Below are 22604 nucleotides of genomic sequence, written 5' to 3'. Positions count from 1 at the left end.
TATTTCATGATTTTAAAACTTGTTGTTAATATAACAAATTAGTTCTGTAATTATTATTATTTAATAAACCAACGTTGCCATTTAGAGACTATATTATAGGATCTAATATAAATACTTTTGACTTCTATTTGTTGTTTATATTTTGTTACTACTTAAAAAATGTTTGTATTATTAAATGATTTAAATTTTGTTGTTAATAGGTATAACAAATTATTACTGTTATTATTATTTATTAAACCAGTCTTTGCTTAAAAACATTAAAAACCATTTTCCTACATCCAAAATAAAAAGTATTATTGCAGTGTAATAACAGAATATCAATAAAAAAATGCAAAACATATAGACATACTATCCCTAACTAACTAATGCTAAAGAATAATATTCTTTGCTAATACCAATTAATACGAATATATGGCAACAGCGCCCTTCATAATGTATTTTCTGTGTAAATACTAGCACCTCAATAAAAAAAATAATGTGTCCTTATCTTTATTTGACTCCGCAAAAAATCAAAGATGCCGGCTTCTTTCATTGCCACCGACCGCTGTCGGGTTTCTAGGAAAGAAACCTACGTCGCCGGACGATAACTAAAATCCAGTTTATATTTTATTAAAATCGATCCTGACGAATAAATGAATTTGATAATGAATGAATTTTATAATTGAATGGTGTTTGCTGCCGAATTACTAGAATACAATATTTCAAGGCAGATGACGCATCTATTCGATAATTTTTATTCGAATAGTTTTCGACGAATGTTTTCTTACTAGCTATCGAATTATTCGAATGAATTGCAACTATCGAATGTTTCGATAGTATTCATTCGATAGTTCCCACTACTAGTTTTATACGAGGTTTATAAACTATGTAAGCTTTATTCACTACAAAGCTAAAACAGAAAATCAAGGAATTTAGAATTTAACTTTTTAAAATCTGATCTTTTATTTTTTTTAACTGTTTAGAAAATTAGAAATAACAAAACATGAAAAATAATTACACTTTACTCGATAATTAATAATTGAACCTGTACTGTTCTACATAATGTTCTCTCTGTGCTAAACGTGCTTTTTTAGAAAAATAAAATGCATTTACGATCACTTGTTTCCTTTTTGCACAAATATAAAAGATAATTTGTTATACAACATTCATAAACAAAACTAATAGTTTCATACCAAGCTGCCAAAACAATTTGTAAATATCATTAATGAAATTTAGTGGAATACCCAATAGGAATTGTTTTAATTTTGCGAAATGAACAAATTAGGTAATTTAAATTGAGTCATCTATTCTTTCTGTACATTGTGTGTTAATGACGAGTTATTTATACCTTATTCACCTAATTTTGGATTAAAATTCCTAAAATATAACTAAAAAGAATTAATTTTTCTTAAGTAAATTGGATATTTTGCACAATTAGTCCAAGATACAATAGGATTATACAGACGTGGTCATCTTAAATCGGTGATATCTTCAACGAATAAAGCCTCGTCTACATACTTTAGCATTTCCCTGTCAATTAAAACCGAAAACTATCTAGAGAATTAACGAAAGACAGTCTTCAATTGAAACATCCGTTTTTTCGACTGCACACAATATTATACTTGATACGTTTTGACTGAACAGGTAAGATGTAAGGTAAATGTATAGAAAAGGGTTAAGACAATGATAGAGAATAAAAATAATAATAAAAGTAATAATTAAAAAAAATAAAAAAACAAAATAAAATTGACCAAAAATATCATCAATTATATTTATTCATTAGTAATTTTGGTACCTACAGTTCTAATACCGTATGATCGAAAAAAACGGCGTCAGCGATGGCTATAAAATGAAGATCGCTGTTATTTTACATGTAAAATTATATTAGGAATGTAATCGATGTTCATTTCCAAGCCAACTAGCCGCGATTTTTTAAATCACACGGTAATTCGCACATCAGATTTTATGATTCTACATAGACTTTAATTTTAATAGGTTTACCTAATGTAGCGTAAATAGTAACTAAAGGAATGTTTTGTTTGAACAGTCCATGTGCGGCTATCATCCATTCGGCTCTAGTTTCGGCAAAAATAACTACGTTTTCTTTAGGTTGGCATCCCAGTTCTCTCAGTCCACGACCAAAATTTGTGGCTAAAGCGTTGATTTCTGAGTATGTTTTCCACCGATATTCGCCCATATTGAACTGAAAATTAAAAATAAACTCTGTTGACAAAATTTAACAAGCATTATTTAAAAAATTCCGGTTCTTTAAAATTTTATGTAAGGGTAGAAAAAAAATATTGGCTTTTAGCGGTTCGAATGAAATTTTGAAGGTAAAAGTTATATAGTAACTTTTACTCTCCAAATTTCATTGGAATCACTAAAAGCACTTGGAAGAAAATTATAATAAATCGAAAAAAAAATTAAGATTTTAACCTCCTGCAGCTACGAAATAAAGCAGAATCGGACCCATGCTGATATGAAAAACAAATCTTATTTCTATGTGAAGAATCGTCCCACGAGAAATGGCATATATTTTTTGAAACACCCTGTATTTACATAAAGTAATGAATTATTTAATTAAATAACACCCATATTTTTAATTATTTTTTTTATGTTCTGATACCAAAATATTATTTAAAACAAATAACTAGGTAGTACTACAAAATAAAACAATATCAAATTTGAAAATAACACAATGATGTCAATATAAATAATTGAATTTTTGTCATATCATTTTAAATTTGTAGGAGTTTTTTAAAATTTAATTTGTACTTTCGTATAACATACAAAAAAAACAATTGGCACTAATTAACAATAAAAAGTATTAATTTTAATTTAAATACACGGTTTTGTTAGCATATTCAATTATTTAGAATAATATAGCGCAAAATAATAGGTATGAGTCTAACCGTCAAACTAATAATTTTCTATCAAAGTAAACAAAGTGTTAATTACCGGATACTTCACGAAAAAGAGTAATTAAAATTGAAAATAATATGAATTTCACTTTCTACGTCGGGCAACAAATTAAATGTATCTGCGTTTAATATATTTTTAAAAATATCCTTTATTACATCTATAATTATCTTGTTTAATAAAAATAATGCAATTGTTATAAAAAATATCTGGAAATCCACCCATTCACCAGCAGGTGGAATTTTTTTCAACAGCCAAGAAATATCTAGAACGCATTACAAAAAATGCGAACAATTACATAGTTTCTATAATAATAAATGATAAATGAAATTAATTCTCCTTTATTAATGGCATAACTCGATAGACCTCGCCAATGACTTCGTAATGACATTCACCTTGACAATAAGCGAGTATGTAGATCAGTAGTAGGCGTTGAAAACGTGAATGTAACACGCCGAATCATTTCAATTGCCGAACAGTGTATTAGCGATACATTATCGATAGTTTGAAGTTGTTAGAATGAATTCAGTGAACTTAACAAAATATATGACAACTAGGTGACTAGATAAATATATTTGATACATTTGAATAAGAAGACTAAGGAAGGAGCATATCAAAAATCTTAGGTCCACCGCGATGGGCCTCAAATATGGCCGACTTAAATTCCGGTTTATCAGTGCCGTTCTAATTTTATTTAAAAAAATGTAAAACTATGATGTAGGGTAGAGGTGGGGTAGACTCTATATTTTTTTTATTTTACGTTGTGAATAAATGTTGGTAGTTATTAAAATTGTTATAAAAATATAAAATTCTAATAAAAATAGATAAGTTATAATAATTATTTATAACCATAAACATCCGATACGCTACTGAAGCAGGTAAGTCAAATTGATGTATCTAAATTCTTTGACATCTAATCTTTGACAAGTAGTAAATAACAGCAAAAATGCAAGAAAAAATATATAATTAGTTAATTTAAGTGAATTTCATAAATGATCGGTTTACTACACGTATGTATATTATATAGTCACTTACTAGCGTAAAGTTGTTCCATTATTTCACTCGATTTTTGCCGAGATCTACCGCACGCTACACAACCAACTATTTTAGAGTCTTTTTCGATAAATCGCGATAGTGTCACTGTTAATTTAAGTTCTGCTAAAATTTCCATCTAGATTTACTACCTTTATACAACTATCAGTAAAATAAGCTCCGTAAAGACTGACAAATCCACAAAATTTCAAATCTAATTCAAATGTGTCAAATGAATCGTCAAACAGAACTGTCAAGGATCCCCACCCTAGAGTCCTTTTTCCGCCCACCTTGCATGAATACATGGATGACATTATGCTAGGAGTTTTTTTCGTCACACGAGTAATATAAACATCAGAATAAATAAGAATTATCAAAAGTCCTCAGCTCTAAGCGATTCATTATTGCATTATTAGAAATTTATCTCTCATGAAAAAATAAGGTAAGTGGAGATTTTGCTTCTATACCTCTCATATAGATGATACTGTGATGATATCAAATAAACTTTTAGTCACGTGGTTTAGTTTGGTCGGCACAACGTTGCCCACTTTTACATATTTTCTTTTAATCTATATATTTTAGAAAACAAAAATAAATTCATAATAAATATATAAATGGTTATTATTAACATCAATAAAAATCACCTTTTTAACAGTACCACAACAGTACTTAAGGGACGTAAAGGGGGTTTATCACTACCGTTTTCCCGTTCAAATAAAAAAAAATTAAGCTTAAAGTATCGCAATACAATTCATTTAAACGAAAATGTCAGGAAATAAATAAATATATGTGGGAACCTGACATTTTTTACAACAGAGCCACCATCTGAAACCCCAGCGAGAAATTTAAATTCCAGTGAGTCAGCCCGGCGCCGAATATGTCCATGACTGGCAACAATTAATTTAAAAATCGCGCCCTCGATTAGGTAACTAAAAGTTTAATTGGTATCGCTTATATGTCACTTTATTAATGTTCCTGCGTTGTTCTGTAGCTGTAAGTATTAACTGTTTTAGTTTAATCTTCCAATCCATCTTGATTGTACCACCTTAATTTCCTATTTTAAGAAGATTTGGTCTGTTTTGGTCTGTCTAAGAGGAGATATAGTCTGTGCAACGAGTAGGTTCACAGTAATGACAATTGTGTCTGTCATTTTTATTGACAGGTAAATTGTATTTTCATTTTCTATTGAAATATTCCATGACTCGTTGAACCGGCTTTTTCTAGGCATTATGAGATACATTGAAAAATAACTATCATTCTAAAACTATGCGCTGATTGACAATTTTCAGTCGGCATTTATTAAGTTGCAAAAATAAAAACAATACATTCTTATGCAGCCGATCGGTCTATCGACTATTTGATTGCATGTGAACATAAGAAAACATTGGTTACAAATCTGCAACTAAATAATCCGCCGACTAAAAATTGCCCGTCAGCGCCATGTCCTGATATAAGACAGAAACAACATGCGGTCATTTAATGATATGTTTTACACTTGTAAAATTTTTAATGGCTTAGTAGATTGTCCCCATCTTTTGTCTCGAGTGAACATCAAAGTACCCTCCAATTTACGAAATTATTGGCTATTAAACTTTTCACAGAACAAATTATGGTGCGCATTCTCCAATGGACATCGCGAAAAGGACAATACATTAAAAAAATAACAGAAAATACAATCTCCTTTTGAATTGAAATGATAGAGAACAACTTTCAAAGTGAATATCGCCGTTATGGTTAGTCTATATTTTATACATATCTATGTATATGCAATCAACTTTACGATAAAATATGAACAGTAGGATGTTTTCTAAACATCTAATCGTACCTTTTTAAATACTCTGCCGTTGGGTTGTACTTCATCATCTTCACCCAGGATCTCTCTGGTACCAAGACATCTTTTGTTTGGATATTTCTTATTGATGAAATCCATAAGTTTAGCCATAGTATCGATCTTTTCGCGAAGTAGGGATACATGAAGCGGGCTTGGTTGCGTAGTTGACCGATAGGTGATACTTTTGGTATCCTGTGTTATGGGTTGTGACTAAAGAAAAAAATTAACATTAGTACAAAAATCTATAAGTGGTGTATAAGCATATTATATTTCATAAAATTATTTTTTCCTGTCAATTTTTATACAAAAATAAAATCTTATATTAATTTATTGCATAAGTTTATTGCTATAAGAATTATAGGCAGTGACACATATTGTTATCCAATCATATATATCATTCCTGAACATTTTTTTTTTAATTACTTAAGCCATAGAAACGGCTCCTTTAAGGATAATATAATATTACTAATTAACAAATAATAGTAATTAAGATAAAAGCTATAATTTATGTGGAACCAATATGCAAAAAGGAGTTAATATGTTATGTAGATACATGCCATGCATATAAATCACTAGAGAGGACAACAAAGCCGCTAAATATGATAATTATTGACAATTAACTATTTTAAATAAATCTGGTCTCAATAGTCCCTACATCTTTGTGTCAAGTTTATTGTAGTTTTAATCTCTTATAATAATATGGCCAACAAAAATCACATCATCCAATATATAAATAAATATTTGAATAAATACAACATGTATTTAAATTATTAAATTATATTATAGATAGAATTTGGTAATGTGGACGTCCAAAGCTAGCTTGATTGTGAAACTTTTTGATCATTGTGTTGCAAGGATATGACCCTTGAAAACAAAAATTGAATTTTTTTTTAAGTGTGAAGCTTTATAATATACAGTGTCGGCAAGGGAGAGTCTTGGATCAGTATTTACATATTTAGGAGTGAATCGCTATGGCGATCTTAATATGTCGGACAGAGAACTCTTCCACGCAAGTGTAACGTCAGCCATACAAATATGGCTGACGTCGCACTTTGGAACTGTAATTTGTTACAGTTATACCTAACCTAACAAAACAAAATTCTGTCACTTTAATAATAATCTAAATTAAATTATATACAGCATCAGTCTTTTTACATTGAGTTAATAAATAATTTTAAGCACATATACTAGTAGTTTAAAATCGACTTATGGCAAAACACAGACAAATTTAGGGTTGTTTAGAACTAAATATTGAATAAACATGGCCGACGTGACGTCAGAGCTTGCGTGGTCTATTGTACTGAACTCATGTTGAATATGCTCTTCGTAAACACAAAAATCGGTACACAAGGCGAGTTTTTGCCGACCGTGTATATTAACTGATATATTTTTTATTTTCGTTTCATTTGGGGACTATATTTCCAAAAACGCAAACCTAAAATTTATTTTGATTTTGCCAAAAATAAAATGGGGTATTGCGTAATCTGTTTATATTAATATAAAATAAACTAAGATTGCTCAAATCTGTTAAATGACCCCGAACATATTGACTCAAGGAGTTATTTACCAAACTATTAAAGAATATTTATTCATATGTAAATTTTAAAAATTGTGAAAAAAGTAGATCTATGTATTGCCCATTATTTGATTTTTAACAATTATTATTACATCCTTAATTATGTGAATGAATATTTTAAAATAAGCAAATATTAATATTAGGTTTATATTACTTTTTGTATCAGAACTTCATAAAGGTATTAAGAATATTAAATTGTGTAAGTTCCGTAAATCCATATCGTCCCATTGCTGCCAAAAGTCACTAACTTACTTTTTATTAGTTCCGAGAAAAATGCGTCTAAAGATGAATTGCATTGCATAAAGATGTTATAGTTAACTATTCGGTATTAAAATAAAACATAAATAGCCAGAAATCGTAGTTAATGACATTTGCAATCGATTCTCCGATTCAAAACATAGATAGTCATTGAATTTGATTGTTCGGAAAAATGTTAGTTAGTGACTTCTGGCAGCAATAGAACGATATCATTATCAACATATATGTGAAAAAATAACCGTTACAATTTTTAAATCACTAATGAGAGAATAGAGGAGCAAGCTTTGAATCATGTATAATACTCATGCTAATAATGTATTGAAAAAAATCATGAATATAATAGTATCGGAGGGGGGGGGGGGAGTTTTGTACCGAGTACTACTAAAAATTTAAAACATTGGATCTTGTTTGATTATTCTGTATGAAGATTCTAAAGCATGTCCAAAGAGTCAGGGAAGATTTCGACAGAAGACATCCAAGAAATGACAGAAAATACAATTTAATTGTTAAGTAAAATGACAGACAACAATTACTGTCATGTATATTTTCTCGTTGGGTATACTTTACGTACCTACTTTCTTTAGGTTAAATACTATTGTAATTATTTCTATGATTATACGTTCGAACCAGGTGTGCTACCTAGTGTACTACCAGTGATGACCTATACATGCGAAACCTGGACACTGAAAATGGACATCACAAGGAAACTGCAGGTCGCACAACGCTCAATGAAACGAAATATGCTGGGAATAATCAAGAGACCGTAAAAGAATATAGTGGATACGTCAAAAGACCCAGGTAATAGATGTCATCCACAGAGTCAAATCCCTCAAGTGGCAATGGGCAGGACCAGGTAAGAACGACGGACAACAAATGGACCACAAAAATTACAGCATGGTACCCACGAGGAATTGAGAGACTTATAAGAAGACCGAACCTGAGATATAATTATGTGAGGGAGGCTACACCATAATTGGAAATGGTTGAATAAACTGAAAATGATAATGATGATGATGATAATACACGTTCGAACATGCATAAGATCTTCATCTATTTTTAGTTTAAAATGTATTGCTGTAACAATAATTCCATTATGCATTCTAATGAGTAAAATGTTATTCTACGTAAATAATGATTTCAATTAATAGTTTGTTAAATACTATATTATTAAAAATCGGTCTTAAAATAACAATTACCTAAATTAATATTTTATTTTAAAAAATACATAAATTCCTTCATTCGATCGAAAAAAGACGTCCTTTTATGTGTTTATTGAACATTTTATTAGCTACATAAATCAAATAAAGATGTATATGAATACGTTTATTACAACAAGTGTCTAATAGTCAATTACACTGCGATATACGATCAAAGATAAGCAAGATAAAGGCAAATAATATAAATCTAAAATAATACAATTAAGAGAAAATGGTAATATCTCAGTTCTATTCTATAGTATCAGACAGTACGTCTTTGGGTAATTTGTCAACTTCAACGAAAAAGACCCATATACTTTAAAGATTGCAAATTTAAAAATGAATCATATTGATCCATATGATTTACATGTTTTTCTATTTAAATGTGATTTTCAAAACTTAGATTAATTTAAATGTCCTTGTGTAGTTTGTGTCGCAAGAAAAATGTATAAATACATAATATATCAAATTATCGACCTTTGAAATCCGAACTAAGTATTATGATAACGTGATAGTTTTTCGCAAAATTATGGAAATAACGCAGTGACACGCTATCATGAATATTTTATTTGCAATATTCGCTGTAATGATAGATAGCAGCTGTAACAATGCATTTAGATGAAGAAAATTCCTTTATAACTTTATAAAACGTTTATACTGGGTGGTCCAATAATAGAGAACGGCGATTGTAACTTGAGAAATATTAATAATATCAATGAATTAAAGGAAAAATAGTTATAGATAAATCAGCCAACAGAAATCGCTGTAAATTTTTCTAATTCAACGTAACAGCTACACAAAAGTTTTCACTTTACAACAGCCATCTCTTTACAACGTTCTCTAATACTGAACCACCCTGTATCGTGACAGCTAAAAAAATCTTAAATTATTGCAGATTTTATTATTTTATAGTAAAGGAAAGTAAATTTCGCTGCAGAGAATGCGAAGGGGAAGAAGAAATCATAGAGCATCTGCTGGGCCACTGTCCGGCATTGGAATACCGACGCTTTAAAACTTTAGGGCAAGAATTTTGGAGGGACTAGGAACTAGACCATTGACTAAAGAATCCAAAGACAAATAACACCCGAGAGCAAATTGTGCCGATGTCACCAAACAGTGCCGTGGCACATATTTTTCTTAACCTAGCTGTTTGAAGAAACTAGTATCGACGTATAGCACATATCAAGTACATATAGATGTTAATTGAAATTGAAGAATAGTTATCGAATTCAATAAGAAAACGCTAAAAGGTTGGAGTGGACTGTTTATTTACCTATGAAACGTAACTCCTGACTCTTTCTTATCGCTGCTGCTTTTACACTTGAAAGCTGATCAACTAATCACCATTGTAATAAAGTTTATACAAAGTTTACTACACACAAACTATTAAAAATCGCTAAAAGTGTCGCTGGTGACCAAATGATGACTCATTGTTTTGGTTTGGTTTGGTTTGAATGGCCACTAAGGTCACAAATTCTGCTGCAGCCCGTATATGGGCGTTACATATCCTTATATTCTTTAGTCATTGGACTAGACGAAGCAGAGAGAGACTTTAACACAAAGAAAGAATGAGAGGAAGGTTTGGTATCGTTACTTATCGTGTGTTTTGAATTAAGGGCCCACGAAATCCTTAACAATATTATATTAAAAAAAAATATTGTCTTAATCAATTTTAGTAGAAGAAAACATTGTTGGTTCTTACTAAACCCACTTATGTTTAAAAATCAATTTTTAATTTGTCCCCATCAGTTGTCACCTGACATGCCAAAATTATTAACCTTGTTATAAGGCCATATAATTAGAAATAAAATATAACTACTAATTTAACGATTTTTAAATATTTAACTAATTATTAACCACCACATTTAATTTTTTATGATTATACGTATATCCATCATTTTTCTAAGCAATTTTGAAATTAAAGTCAAGATTTCAAAGGTTGAAGTAATAATTGTTGTTTTGAATATAGTTTAGGCACCAAGTTAATCGCTTTATGATTGATAACGTCAATAAAACCACATTTTCAGTTCAAAAACCTTTGACAGACTGCGCGTTTTTTCCAACTGATTTACTAGTTTTAATCTGATTAATTCGTAGGAATAATTCTTAGTGGTAATAAAAAGGTAGCACACATGTTAAATTTCAATCTAGAGTGCCCAAGCTGTCGAAACTACTAATTATTAATCAAGGAACCTTGGAAAAATAGATATCATCTAATGTTTTAGTGACTTTTCCTGGTCGGTTAAAAGATGCCCAAATCGTATTTTTAATAATAACTCAATTTTTTCAAATGGAACGACGGGACGCGTGGCTCATTAGCACATTTGGATTATGCATTTTCTTACTAATAATTTGGTATCACATACTGTGTGTTTCATGATAAATTATTGTCATGAATACGGGCACGGCACGGCACTCAAGATTTAAATTTAAAACATATTTTTTTTTTGGCGAAAATGTCAGAAGTTGATTCATGAGATGTCATTCTATTCAGTCTATCTATAAATGTAATTTTCTTATTTTTTTATTTATTTTGTTTATTCTTACTTTTGAGGTGATATCTGTCTTACATCTTAAATGGAATTGGGCAGGATATGTGGCTAGGATAACAGATGGGCGGTGGACAAAGAGACTTGTGGAATGGAGACTAAGACACGAGGACTATAGAAGCAGAGGACGACCTCCTAGTCGATGGACAGATGATATTAAGAGAGTGGCTGGAAACTGGGTTCAAGTGTCACAAAATAGAAAAAAATGGCTAGAGTTTTGTTCAGCAGTGAACGGAATAAGCTAAATGATGACGATGATGATGATTCTTATTTTTATATATATTAATGTCATTTTCTATCTATAAAACCATACAAACCATATAAAAATATGGGTACCATATAAAAATCAGAAGTTGTAATCGACAGAGAGAAGTGACAGAAAATAATAATTGAATACGTCAATCCGAGCGTCAATCAATCCTGATTTATATCATATGAAAACTGAAACAGACGAATTAAGTTAGTATGGAGTACTTATGAACGAAACTCAATCATATTCAAATCTGTTAGTGCCACTTTATCTAAAGAAGAAAACATTCGACCAATATATGTGTACTACCAGTAGTAATTATTATTATTCTTCAAATTAAAAAATAAATGTTAAATTTGTACAAAAAAAATATTTTTGACACACTAGTCGAGCAAGAGGCATATCTTCATTGCTGTCATCAGCATCACACTCAATAACATCTTCTTGCCAGTCTACTTCCTCAAAATCTTCAATAGTATCGGAAATAAAAATTGATATATTGCCGTTTCCTATTTTCTTTAGCAAGTTTTCATTGTGGGATACATAGAATAGCTTAGCGGCTCTATCATTAGTAAGCCTGTTTCTCTTTTTTGAATGAATATTCGAATATTATAAACGCTAAAACTGCGTTCCGTGGAAGCCGAAGATGCTGGCATCATCAAAATTCGTGAAGCTATACTTTTGATAATAAAGATGAAGAACACAGTCCTTTCCACCAGGAGACTGGGTTTATTAAAACTACTTTTCCATATGAAGTTATTTCCAAATAACTTGCCACTTCTACAACGGTAATCTGTTATTTCATCTATTATTTCTTGTTCCTTTATATTAAGTTTATATTTTGATATATTAAGTATGCATTCTATGACAGAAAGAATTTGGGTTTCATCAAGTTCAGAAACTTGTGATTTTGGATTTAGTAATTCTGCAGCATAAAGCTTGATTTTCATGCATCCGTTGTCCGACGATACGATGATACGATATTAATTTTATTGGTTGAATTTAAAGGCTTCGATTGGTTCACCGTTTCTAACCAATCAAAGTCTCTAAATTCAACCAATAAAATTAATATCGTATCAACGTATCGTCGGATAACGGATGCATGAAAATCAAGCTTTAATCGGTCATAAATCTATATAATCCAGAGATCTACGCGTATAAAAGGACCAAAACACAGTAATATTTTTTTAAAACTGGTTCAAACAACAGCTCCGAACGAGGAAAGTATATTTTAGACCGATATTTGATAAGTTTTCACTTTCTTCGGATCTGATTTTCCGATTAAATTTTAACAACAGAGTAAAACAAGCGTGATTTCTTCGTCTTCACGCATTAAATTATTTTTAACTATGACTACAGCTATAATAAACGTACAGATATAAACATCAATCTTTTTGTAATACCTATATCGTAGTCTCAAATAGGTCTCAATAATGAACAACGCATATTATTCTGGAAAATTTATTGTTTAAATAATTATTTCTTGCGCCTAAGGTAATTAAGAAAATTACTAGTTTATTAAAGTTTATTTATATTTTAGTTATTAAGTACTTTAATAGATTCAGTGTGATTTGGAGAAGATATCATGTTTTTTGCTGCTAATGGATTTATTAAAATCCTAACTAGATTATTGTGTCAAATAAAATAAACTAATTATAATTTTCAATCTTAATTCCTTTTCGAGGACTAGCAACAAAAGGTAAATGCTGGAAAATATTGATTTGCGTTCCAGGGATATTAGAAACGTCAATATTTATAAAAAATTGACTATTTTATTACTAATTCATTAGACAGAGGAAATTACATGTAAACATAATTATTTTTCGAATTTGCAAAAATAAATATTTTGCCTATGTTTCATTTGCAGACAAATCGACGACAAAGCAGTATTTTCATTAGATTTTGAGTAGAATTATAACTTGTTTGAATAAAAAATAAATTGTATTTTACAAAATGTAAAGAAGAATCAATATTTTTGGTCGATTATAGAAAATCTAGATAAAAAGTAATTAAATTTATTAAAACATAAATATTATACCTCTCATGTCTCATTTTAGATTTATAACATATTTTTTAGTACTCAAACATACTTTTTTACTAGCAACTGCTTACTTTTGCCATCACTGTAACTTAGCACAAAAATTAAGATATTTTTATGTTTCTAGCCAATTTTATTTTATACAATACTGCCAACTAAATTGGAGGTAATAAAATAAATCTAAGAACCGATAATACATGTAATATCAAAAAGTTTTACTATCAAGAAGTCTTTGGACGATGAGTGTGTAATTTCCTGTTGGAAACGACATTAGATTATACAGAGATAGAAATAGAAATGCCATTACTTCATGTATTATGGTATCCGTTATTAACCTTGTAAAATAAAACTATCTATACATTTTTGGGATTCAACATAGTTTTACTCATTGTCTTTACAACTGTTTTCGGGTTTTGATATTCAATAATATACCTAATTAAATAAACGTTGTCATTTTGTAAAATCACGTTATAATTTTTTCAAGACTCAGTGTCATAGAGAGTAAAATAATTAAGTACGAAAAAACTGTTTCATACTAAGAACTATATCTATAGTTTATATCAAATAAACTTTTAGTCACGTGATTAAGCTTGACCGGCACAGCGTTGCCCACTTTTACATATTTTCTTTTAATCAAAATATTTTAGGAAACAAACATAAATTAATTATAAATATATAAACAGTTTTTATTTACATCAACAAAACTCAAAAAAAATTGGTATCAAATATACCTATACATCAGCATAATCAAATGTATCATATTTTAGCTGCACATAATTAAATTGACTTGAAGATCCTTAAATGTTATAAGTTTTCATTTATTTTATACAGATTTCAGATATCTTGAAAACTTTACTTTAAAATACATATTATGTGACATTGACGATTAAAAATATAAAAATATTATACATTATAATATGCGAAATGTGTATGAATAAATTAAAGGTTATTAAAAAAGTCATATGAAATACAACTTTCAATTGAAAATTGCTCTATTTTGTTAACGCTTATCTATTTGTTCTTGACACAAACTAAATGTCCACGTAAGAAAAAATAATCAATTATAAGATTGAACAGACAAAAAAATCAAGCAGCAAAATAGTGCGAAATTGAATAAATTATTTTGGGTTCATAATTTTAAATATAATTTTACATAATTAATATCAATAAAGAAGGTTTCATCAACTCAAACTACAGTAGATTTAGAAATTATATTTGCCTTCGGACTTACCCAAAAAGGACTTACCTACTACTTAAAGCTCTTGACAATGACAACTATAATTTATACGAACTTCTTTATAACTAGAACATTGTACAAGAACTTACAGTGTATTCCGTTGCTTACCTTGGTTATGACTTTCTGTTCCGTCTCTCTCGGTTTCCTGAAAGTTTTCTTATTACGGAACACGATTCCTGAAATATTCGGTTATAATCGTCACCAGACTAACCAGCGCGAGAAGGCTGGTTTTTCTGGTTTTGTTTATCAATCAATGTCATTTATGTTACAGAAATCGAGCAAATATTGGAAGTTCAAGTGAAATTCTCATTTAATTTCTAAAATTTGTAATAATATTTTGTATTTACATCCAAAATCAATGGAGGTAGACAGTAAAGGTAAATAAATTTCATTAACTAAATAGAATGACTTTTTAGGACCATTTAAACTTATCATGCAGCCATTGTCTCTTAAAGTCAGGAATATTTAAAGAAAACATTGAATAGATTTGTTTATTTATTATTGATCTGTTTTAATATTGGACCTGCAAATCTTCACTTGAGCTGTCTAACGAGTTTAACAGTTTATTAATAAAGTACTTTTGAATATTAAACTCCATTGAAAAGAAGAAGCAACATAAAAGCAGAGAATGGGTGCATTAAAAATGCATAAAAGATAAATTTTATAATAGAGGTATAACATTTGACGTTTCCAGTATTTTACCAAACCGTTCCGTATCAAACCGATGTTTTTCAGGAACCGCTTTTACCGTATTTTACCGGTCTGGTTCGCCTGGTTTTGCAACAGAATACAGCCTTAATAATAAATCACTAAATCAGAATCAGCTGTCAATGCCAACTATCAAAATATTCAGGTCAAAAACCACAAATTCGAATACAATTTCTAAGCCTACCGGTGTTAAACCATTTTCATCACAAAAATATAGGAAATTCATGTATATTCTTAACACCATAAACCACTCATATATTTATTTGTACCTGAAACTTCATTTTAATCGGCCTAATGGCCACATTATTATTAGCGGAGTCCTGGATATCGATGGAAACATCGTTTTTACCTTCCTTTTCCGCTGACGCGATAAATGCCTATAAACGACTGAAAGTGTCAACACAGGAAACAGTTGACTGTGAAAAGAGTACGAGGGAAATAGAACAGCGAGACACAAATACGGAACAGACAAAACAAATTATAAAATCTCCTTATAAATCATATCATACGTACATATATATGTCATTTTTGTTATCTATTGTAATGAAAAAGATTATATACAATGGATTATCTACCGTTTTGTTCACCGACTGAAAGTTTACTTAGGGTCGAAAGATACAAAGTAAAATATAAGGATGAATAACTACGATTTTCTTTAGTGTTGTAAATAAACTAGTAAAAAAAAATTAACTGGTTTACTTGTCAAGTTTGAGATTTCTCTCCTATTCGACCTAGATCGTTTGCTCATTCATTACCTCCTATTGCTTGATGGGCTGGCACCAAGAGTAGGGCTTTATTTTCTTTGCCTAATTTGTAATTGGTGGTTACGAGGCTTTGGGCCTTAAGCTGAACATGGATAAAACTAAAATCATGTGCACTCCTCCGGAAAATCATAACAGTGCTATAAAAACCGGAGAAGAACTATTGGAATATGTAGGCCAATATCTTTGCCAATATAGACCCTGAAATTCAGCACAGAGTTAGCAGCGCCTCAAGAGTATTCTGGAAATTAAAAGACAGGGACTTACAATCATGACTTGAGCACAAAAACGAAACTTGCAGTGTACCGAGCGTAAAAAGGCAACAAAGTAATGAGATTTTTGAATGTACGGAGTGCGGAAGAGAGATAACATCACGTATCGGACTTTTCAGTCACAGAAAAACTCATGAAAGAAAACCGCATGTGTAACCATCTTCTAATGCGTGTTAAATACTCGTCAGCGAGTATTTAACATTTGAATTGATCGCTTGTAAAGCTGCTTGACTATCGGATAAGATGTATATTTCTTGTTTCCGATAGTGACTATCTAAGATAAGTTGAATGCATCTTTCGGTAGCGTAGATTTATTTAGGTGTCCATTAAAAACTAGGCTTAACAGTCAGCGAGTCATGTATTTTCTCGCTGGACAGACATCACACATTTGCAAGAACGTATGTAATTGTTTACAATTATTTTTATTATATCTATTCACATAGTAGCTGCATTTTTGAAATAATAAAATTACAAATGTATCATTCTTTATTAACTTCCAGTGCCTTGATGAATACAAGTTAAAATCCATTCTATATAACCTTGTAAATAAAACTTTAAGATTATTACTTTTCATGACGAACGCAATATTTAATTATTAATAGATCTTCTGTTACCAATAAATGTCTCGGTAATCGATATACTGGTGCATACATTACATCAGAAAGAATTAACACTATTAAATCAACTATTAAGTGTATCAAACGAAAATCTATACGTCGATATACCTGACCTTGACAATAGTTAATAAATATTATTGTAAAAAGATATAAAAAAGACACGATATTAACTGAGTAATTAGTATTAATAATATCACGCTGACTGATTAACGTTAATACGAAGGAGATTTTATAATAATTGCCAACTACACATAAACAACTTTAACCCTTTCACCTAGTTTGTGCATTGTGTGCGAACGTGGATGCTTTGTGTGTTGCTTTTAAACGAATTGTGCGATAGCAAACTTCGTACCACTAAATCTACAAAATTCTTAGTAACTTAAAAATGATTCATTTTTGTTCTGTATAATACCCTAATCATACATACGAATATATGCATATCACAGAATAAGATTTTTAATGTCTTCAAAGATATTTGTTGAGTTGAAATTATGATTTAGTTTCAAGTATATGCGCATTGAATCGACTCGGACCGGGTGACTCGACTAAGAGCATACTAGGAGCTATCGGCAGGTTTTGTTTGATTTTTTCGGTTTGTTTAGCAATACAGAGAAATAAATAATATGATCGTTGTAATCATCGGACCGGTCGACTCGACGACCGCTCCGATGATTACTGATTACATTTATTTCTATGTATACAAAAACATGCCGATAGCTCTTAGTCGAGTCGACCGATCCGAGTCGATTCAATACGTGTCTTTCTTAATAGTGAAGCTCTTAAAAATTAATGTTCCAAATATATTTTCAGTTCTTGTCAAAGTTTGAAACTACAATATAAAAAACAGTTATAATATTCCCTAAAATATACAATTCTGTTTGAGAAGTGTCACATATTTTTATATTGAAATTATAACATTTTTTGATAAGAACTTTAAATAAATAAGAATCATCTGTTACACTGTCACTATCACAATTAGATTTCTAAGTACTCTAAAACATTGATTGTTAAACTACTTGTTATTAATCATTAAGTTCATTATTCAAGAAAAAAAAACAAATAAAGGCTTTTTCCATTTAATTGTTCTTGAATACTGAAAATAAGGAAAATTCCATGTAAACATTTTCCAAGGAATTGAATTATGAATTAATAAAAAAAATAGAAAAAGAAGTGAAAGTAATTTATGTAATATATTAGAAATAATAAATAAACATTAAAAGCTTGTGCATAAATGTATTTAAAACATTTTCAGGTAATCTTTTATTCTGAAAAATGTTTCCTAAAAAATTAAAAAGTTCAACTAAAAAAAAATTTAACAACTAAAAACTGAAGCGAGACTATATTATTAAAACAAAATTTGAGCTAAAATATTAATATTGATGTCATTTTTTTCTAAAATGGGCATTGTAATTCATACTATGATTGTAATTTATGAAGTAAATATATGATTTCTCAAAGAATATCATTCAAAAACATATGTATTATTTACTGAATATACAGGGTGTCCCAGAAATAAGTGCAAGTATTTTAACTGGTGGTATAGTTCAACCCCAGAAACACGCCTATAAGGTTTCTTGCGCGAAAAAAAATATTTGAAAATTCGAAATTTTTTGAAAAATGTTTTGGATTTTTTGTTAGTTTTGAGTTAAAAAACATAATTTCCTGATAATATGGCAACATAGGTATTAGATTAAATTTACAAGAAAGAAAATCCAGAAAAAATCCAGTGGTTCTCAAAATTTAAGCAAAAAATATTTTTTTTTGGAAATTTTCAAAGTAAAATAACTCCATTATTTTGGTCTTATTTGAAAAACGATAAAGAGAAAATATGTTTCTTTTATGGAGATCTACCACCCCTTAAAATACTTGCGCTTATTTCTGGGACACCCTGTATTTAAATTTTACAAAAAGGTATTTTTATTTTAATATTTTCAAAAAGATGGTTGGTCATTTTAAGTGCCTTTTTAACAGAAATATCTACCTATTCTATGCACATAAATGAATGCAAAATATAAATTGGAGTAATAAAAAATATGAGATCAAACGTTTTGACTGAAGAGGTAAAACTTAAAGTAAAATGTTACGCGTAGACAGGGTTTTATAGTTATATCAAAAACTATCCTTAAAATAATATTAAAAAAATATATTTTTTGGACTTTATGTCGTTTTTGAGTTTCCCATATTATGACATAACTTGAATATGAATTCACACCGGGCTCAAAGCCTGAAGCCTATACTAAATATATAAAATTCTAATACAAACAAATGACTACAATAGAATATTTATTTTTGATACGTAAATTACTCGTAACAACTAATTAAAAATCATACGATGTTACATTAGTTCAAAAGTAAGTGACGTTTATCAGAGACTAGGTATATTTTTAGGAAATATACATTGAGATTTTTAATGTGCGACTTGTACCGCAAATACTTGAAAATATTACTAAACTTAAAACATTCTAGACATCTACTAATCCCTTTAAAGGATAATTAAATGTTTTATATATTTTTATATACAGGGTGTCCCAAAATTTATTGGACAATGAACTACTACGTATTTTTTGAATAAACTCAGTCCGAAATTTACGCTATCGAAAGATGCGTACAATTTATCTTAGATAGCAACTATCGAAAACAGGAAATTGCCATCCTATCCGAGAGTCAAGCAGTACTAAACGCGATCAACTTAGTAACCCTCAATTCGAAGTTGGTCAAAGAATGCCTAGAGAAGCTCAACAAATTAGGCAAAGAAAATATAGTCCTCCTACTCTGGGTGCCTGCTCACCAAGATATAGAAGGCAATGAAAAAGCAAATGATCTAGCTAGAAAAAGAGCGAACACTCCACTAACTGGACCAGAACCGTTCTGTTTTTCAAACGGGAACCAACTGAAAGCGGAACTGAAGCATCTGGAAGACTCCATTCGTAACTTGGAATGGGTGTCCCCCAACGGTCTAAGACACTCGAAAAAGTTCCTCAGAACTTACGACCGAGAAAAATCAAAGGTTTTCCTTGATCCAAGTAGTATCGATTTAAATAAAAACAATCTTCGAATTGTCAAGGGGTTTCTAACAAGACTCTGTCTCCTCAACGAACACCTCAGTAGGCTGAAGCTGAGAAACGACGGCGAATGCAGATTCTGTGGGAAAAATGGGGAAACACCAGAACACCTTATCACGTGCGCAGAGACGACGACCATTCGTGCCATGAACTTTGGTTCGGCTGATGTCGAGGATGGAGAGCTGGCCTTTGTGGAGCCGTCTCAGATACTTGCTTTTCTTAAAGCCCTGAGACTGTATGAGTTATAACTCAAGAAAGGGGAACACAAAATAGATCTGTCAGGTCGCGGTGATTAACTGATTAACTCCCCTCCTAAACATTCTACATTCTACATGTTCAATAACTAATTTCGATTCCTAAAATACGTAGTTTTATGTCCACGGAATATTGGAATACCCAGTATAGCAAAGTTTTCTAAATAGTGTTACACATTATATTAAAAAAAATTAAAAAAGCCTCCTTTGAAACAGCATGACTGGTTTTTATCGAATTAATTTCAAATTACATTAAAATGATAGTGCGCGACGAATCTTACGAAAAAAAATTTTTATCATTCTAATTTCAGTATCAGTCGTTAAACCAGGTAATAACCTTATCAATCTCTGATTAAATCAAAATAAAACCATTATGTTTACACGTTGTGCTACTGTTTAAATGCAAAAAATAACTCTTTAATCTGATATATACAAAGTACAAAGGTATAAGTTTAAAGAAACCCAAATTTAATCCTTTCATGTATAAGGATGGGATTATATACCCATTTTACAATTTCGAAAATCATCCAAATCCAGACAAACTATGAATGATAACTGATAAGGCTTCTTAGTTTTTTAAATCACATTACGTCATTTAAACAAAATATGTTAATTTAATTAAAGATAACATTCAATATCAATATGTTTGTATATACAGGGTGATTTACTTTTAATATTAATAAATAATAAGATAAAAAAGCATTTTTGAAAACAAAAATAGAATAAAAAAAGTTCTTCTTATAATTTAAAACATAATCACAGTTTGATAAGATATTTTAGTTCTCAGTTGAATTTTAATCAAAATATCCGAAATTTTTTGCAACAAGTTTAAATTAGTTCTGATATTATTTATTAATCGATGTCCTAAATGTGCATTTTTAAGTATTTTAAATCTGTGGTACCAAGGTAGAACCCGATATATCAACTATATTTCCAATTTGACATATCGGGTTCTGATGCATTATACCACAGAAATAATTGAATAAATTTTATTGTATTATCTTAACTAATATTTCTGATAAACTTGAATTAAAAGTATTTTACATAGAAAATGGCATTGTGGTTCCATTAAATATGTTTTGCCTATTACTTTACAGGTATACTGTAAAGTGTATTTCCCCGTTAGGTTATACCGATCTGGTCATTGAAACTGCGTGGCCTGGATTTTAATGTGTAAGACAGTGATGTAGACATCTTAATGTAAAATCAAATGTATTAAAAAGAGATAAAAATTGGGTTGATACATTTCTTCTATACGGTATTGCCGGATTTTGCATCAAAATTTCAAACCGCACAAGTAGGCGTTCACAATTAGTTACTCGTTTGACTATAGTTCTCATTTTCCTACACTCGCAAAAACCGGTAACACTGTATGCCATTTTTTATTTTGATATCGCAATTTGTATTGAAAATACAGACCACGCAGTTTCGACGACCAGATCGGTATAACACGGTACACTACTATAAGGATAACTTAAGTTCGCGCACTTTCGGTAATAGTTAAAAAATGAAATCTGGCTTTAAAATGACGATCGATGACATTCCCTATATAATTTTACACAGAAAATAACAGCGATCTTCATTTCCGAGCTATCTCTGACAGCCTTTTTTCCATCGTATAGTATTTAACTCTTATGAAGATTAATAAGATAATTGATTAATATTAGTGGCAAGCCAAAAAAAATGTATCTAGCGTTAATTTATGAGTTGCGTCAAAACTACCAAGACAAAAGCGCATGCTTGACATGGATTCGGCTACAACATAACAATCGATCCAACATAATATCGGAAAATCGATCCTGACCTTGATTTTCCGAGCCATCTGTCTCTGTCGCCATGGCCTTTGGAGGAGGACGTAGATGGGGAACGTGAGGACGTCGTAGATGAAGGCCAAGGTTTGCAAAATACCTAAGCCTATCGCAAATCCCACACCCTCCATGTCCCTGTAAAAGAAAAGCAATACATAAATAGGACAATCATCATTTTTTACTTAATATAATATAGTCTGTCCAGTTAAAGGACAATGCACACTATCCGTTCCGTTTCCTTTCCGTTCCAGGTACCC

General features: G+C 30.2%; 1 protein-coding gene across 7 annotated transcripts in view; it reads right to left on the bottom strand.

The window, feature by feature from the left end:
• LOC115881285 (long-chain-fatty-acid--CoA ligase 3) overlaps positions 1–22604 on the bottom strand; it is a 48098-nt gene that overhangs the window by 7893 nt on the left and 17601 nt on the right. For 4 of the 7 annotated variants that reach the window (XM_030898707.1, XM_030898706.1, XM_030898705.1 and 1 more), the window contains exons 2-5: positions 22344–22482; positions 15843–15950; positions 5756–5971; positions 1981–2182 (exon numbers count right to left, since the gene is read on the bottom strand). In XM_030898707.1, coding sequence (XP_030754567.1) covers positions 1981–2182; positions 5756–5971; positions 15843–15950; positions 22344–22478 — 661 coding nt within the window. In that variant the 5' untranslated portion in view covers positions 22479–22482. The remainder of the gene's footprint in view (positions 1–1980; positions 2183–5755; positions 5972–15842; positions 15951–22343; positions 22483–22604) is intronic. The other 3 variants (XM_030898710.1, XM_030898709.1, XM_030898708.1) reach the window with 1 other exon arrangement.

Source organism: Sitophilus oryzae, unplaced genomic scaffold (assembly GCF_002938485.1).
Source record: "Sitophilus oryzae breed Bouriz unplaced genomic scaffold, Soryzae_2.0 scaffold_1711_pilon_pilon, whole genome shotgun sequence".
Classification (NCBI taxonomy): Eukaryota; Metazoa; Arthropoda; class Insecta; order Coleoptera; family Curculionidae; genus Sitophilus; species Sitophilus oryzae.
This window is presented reverse-complemented; position numbering and strand designations above follow the sequence as displayed.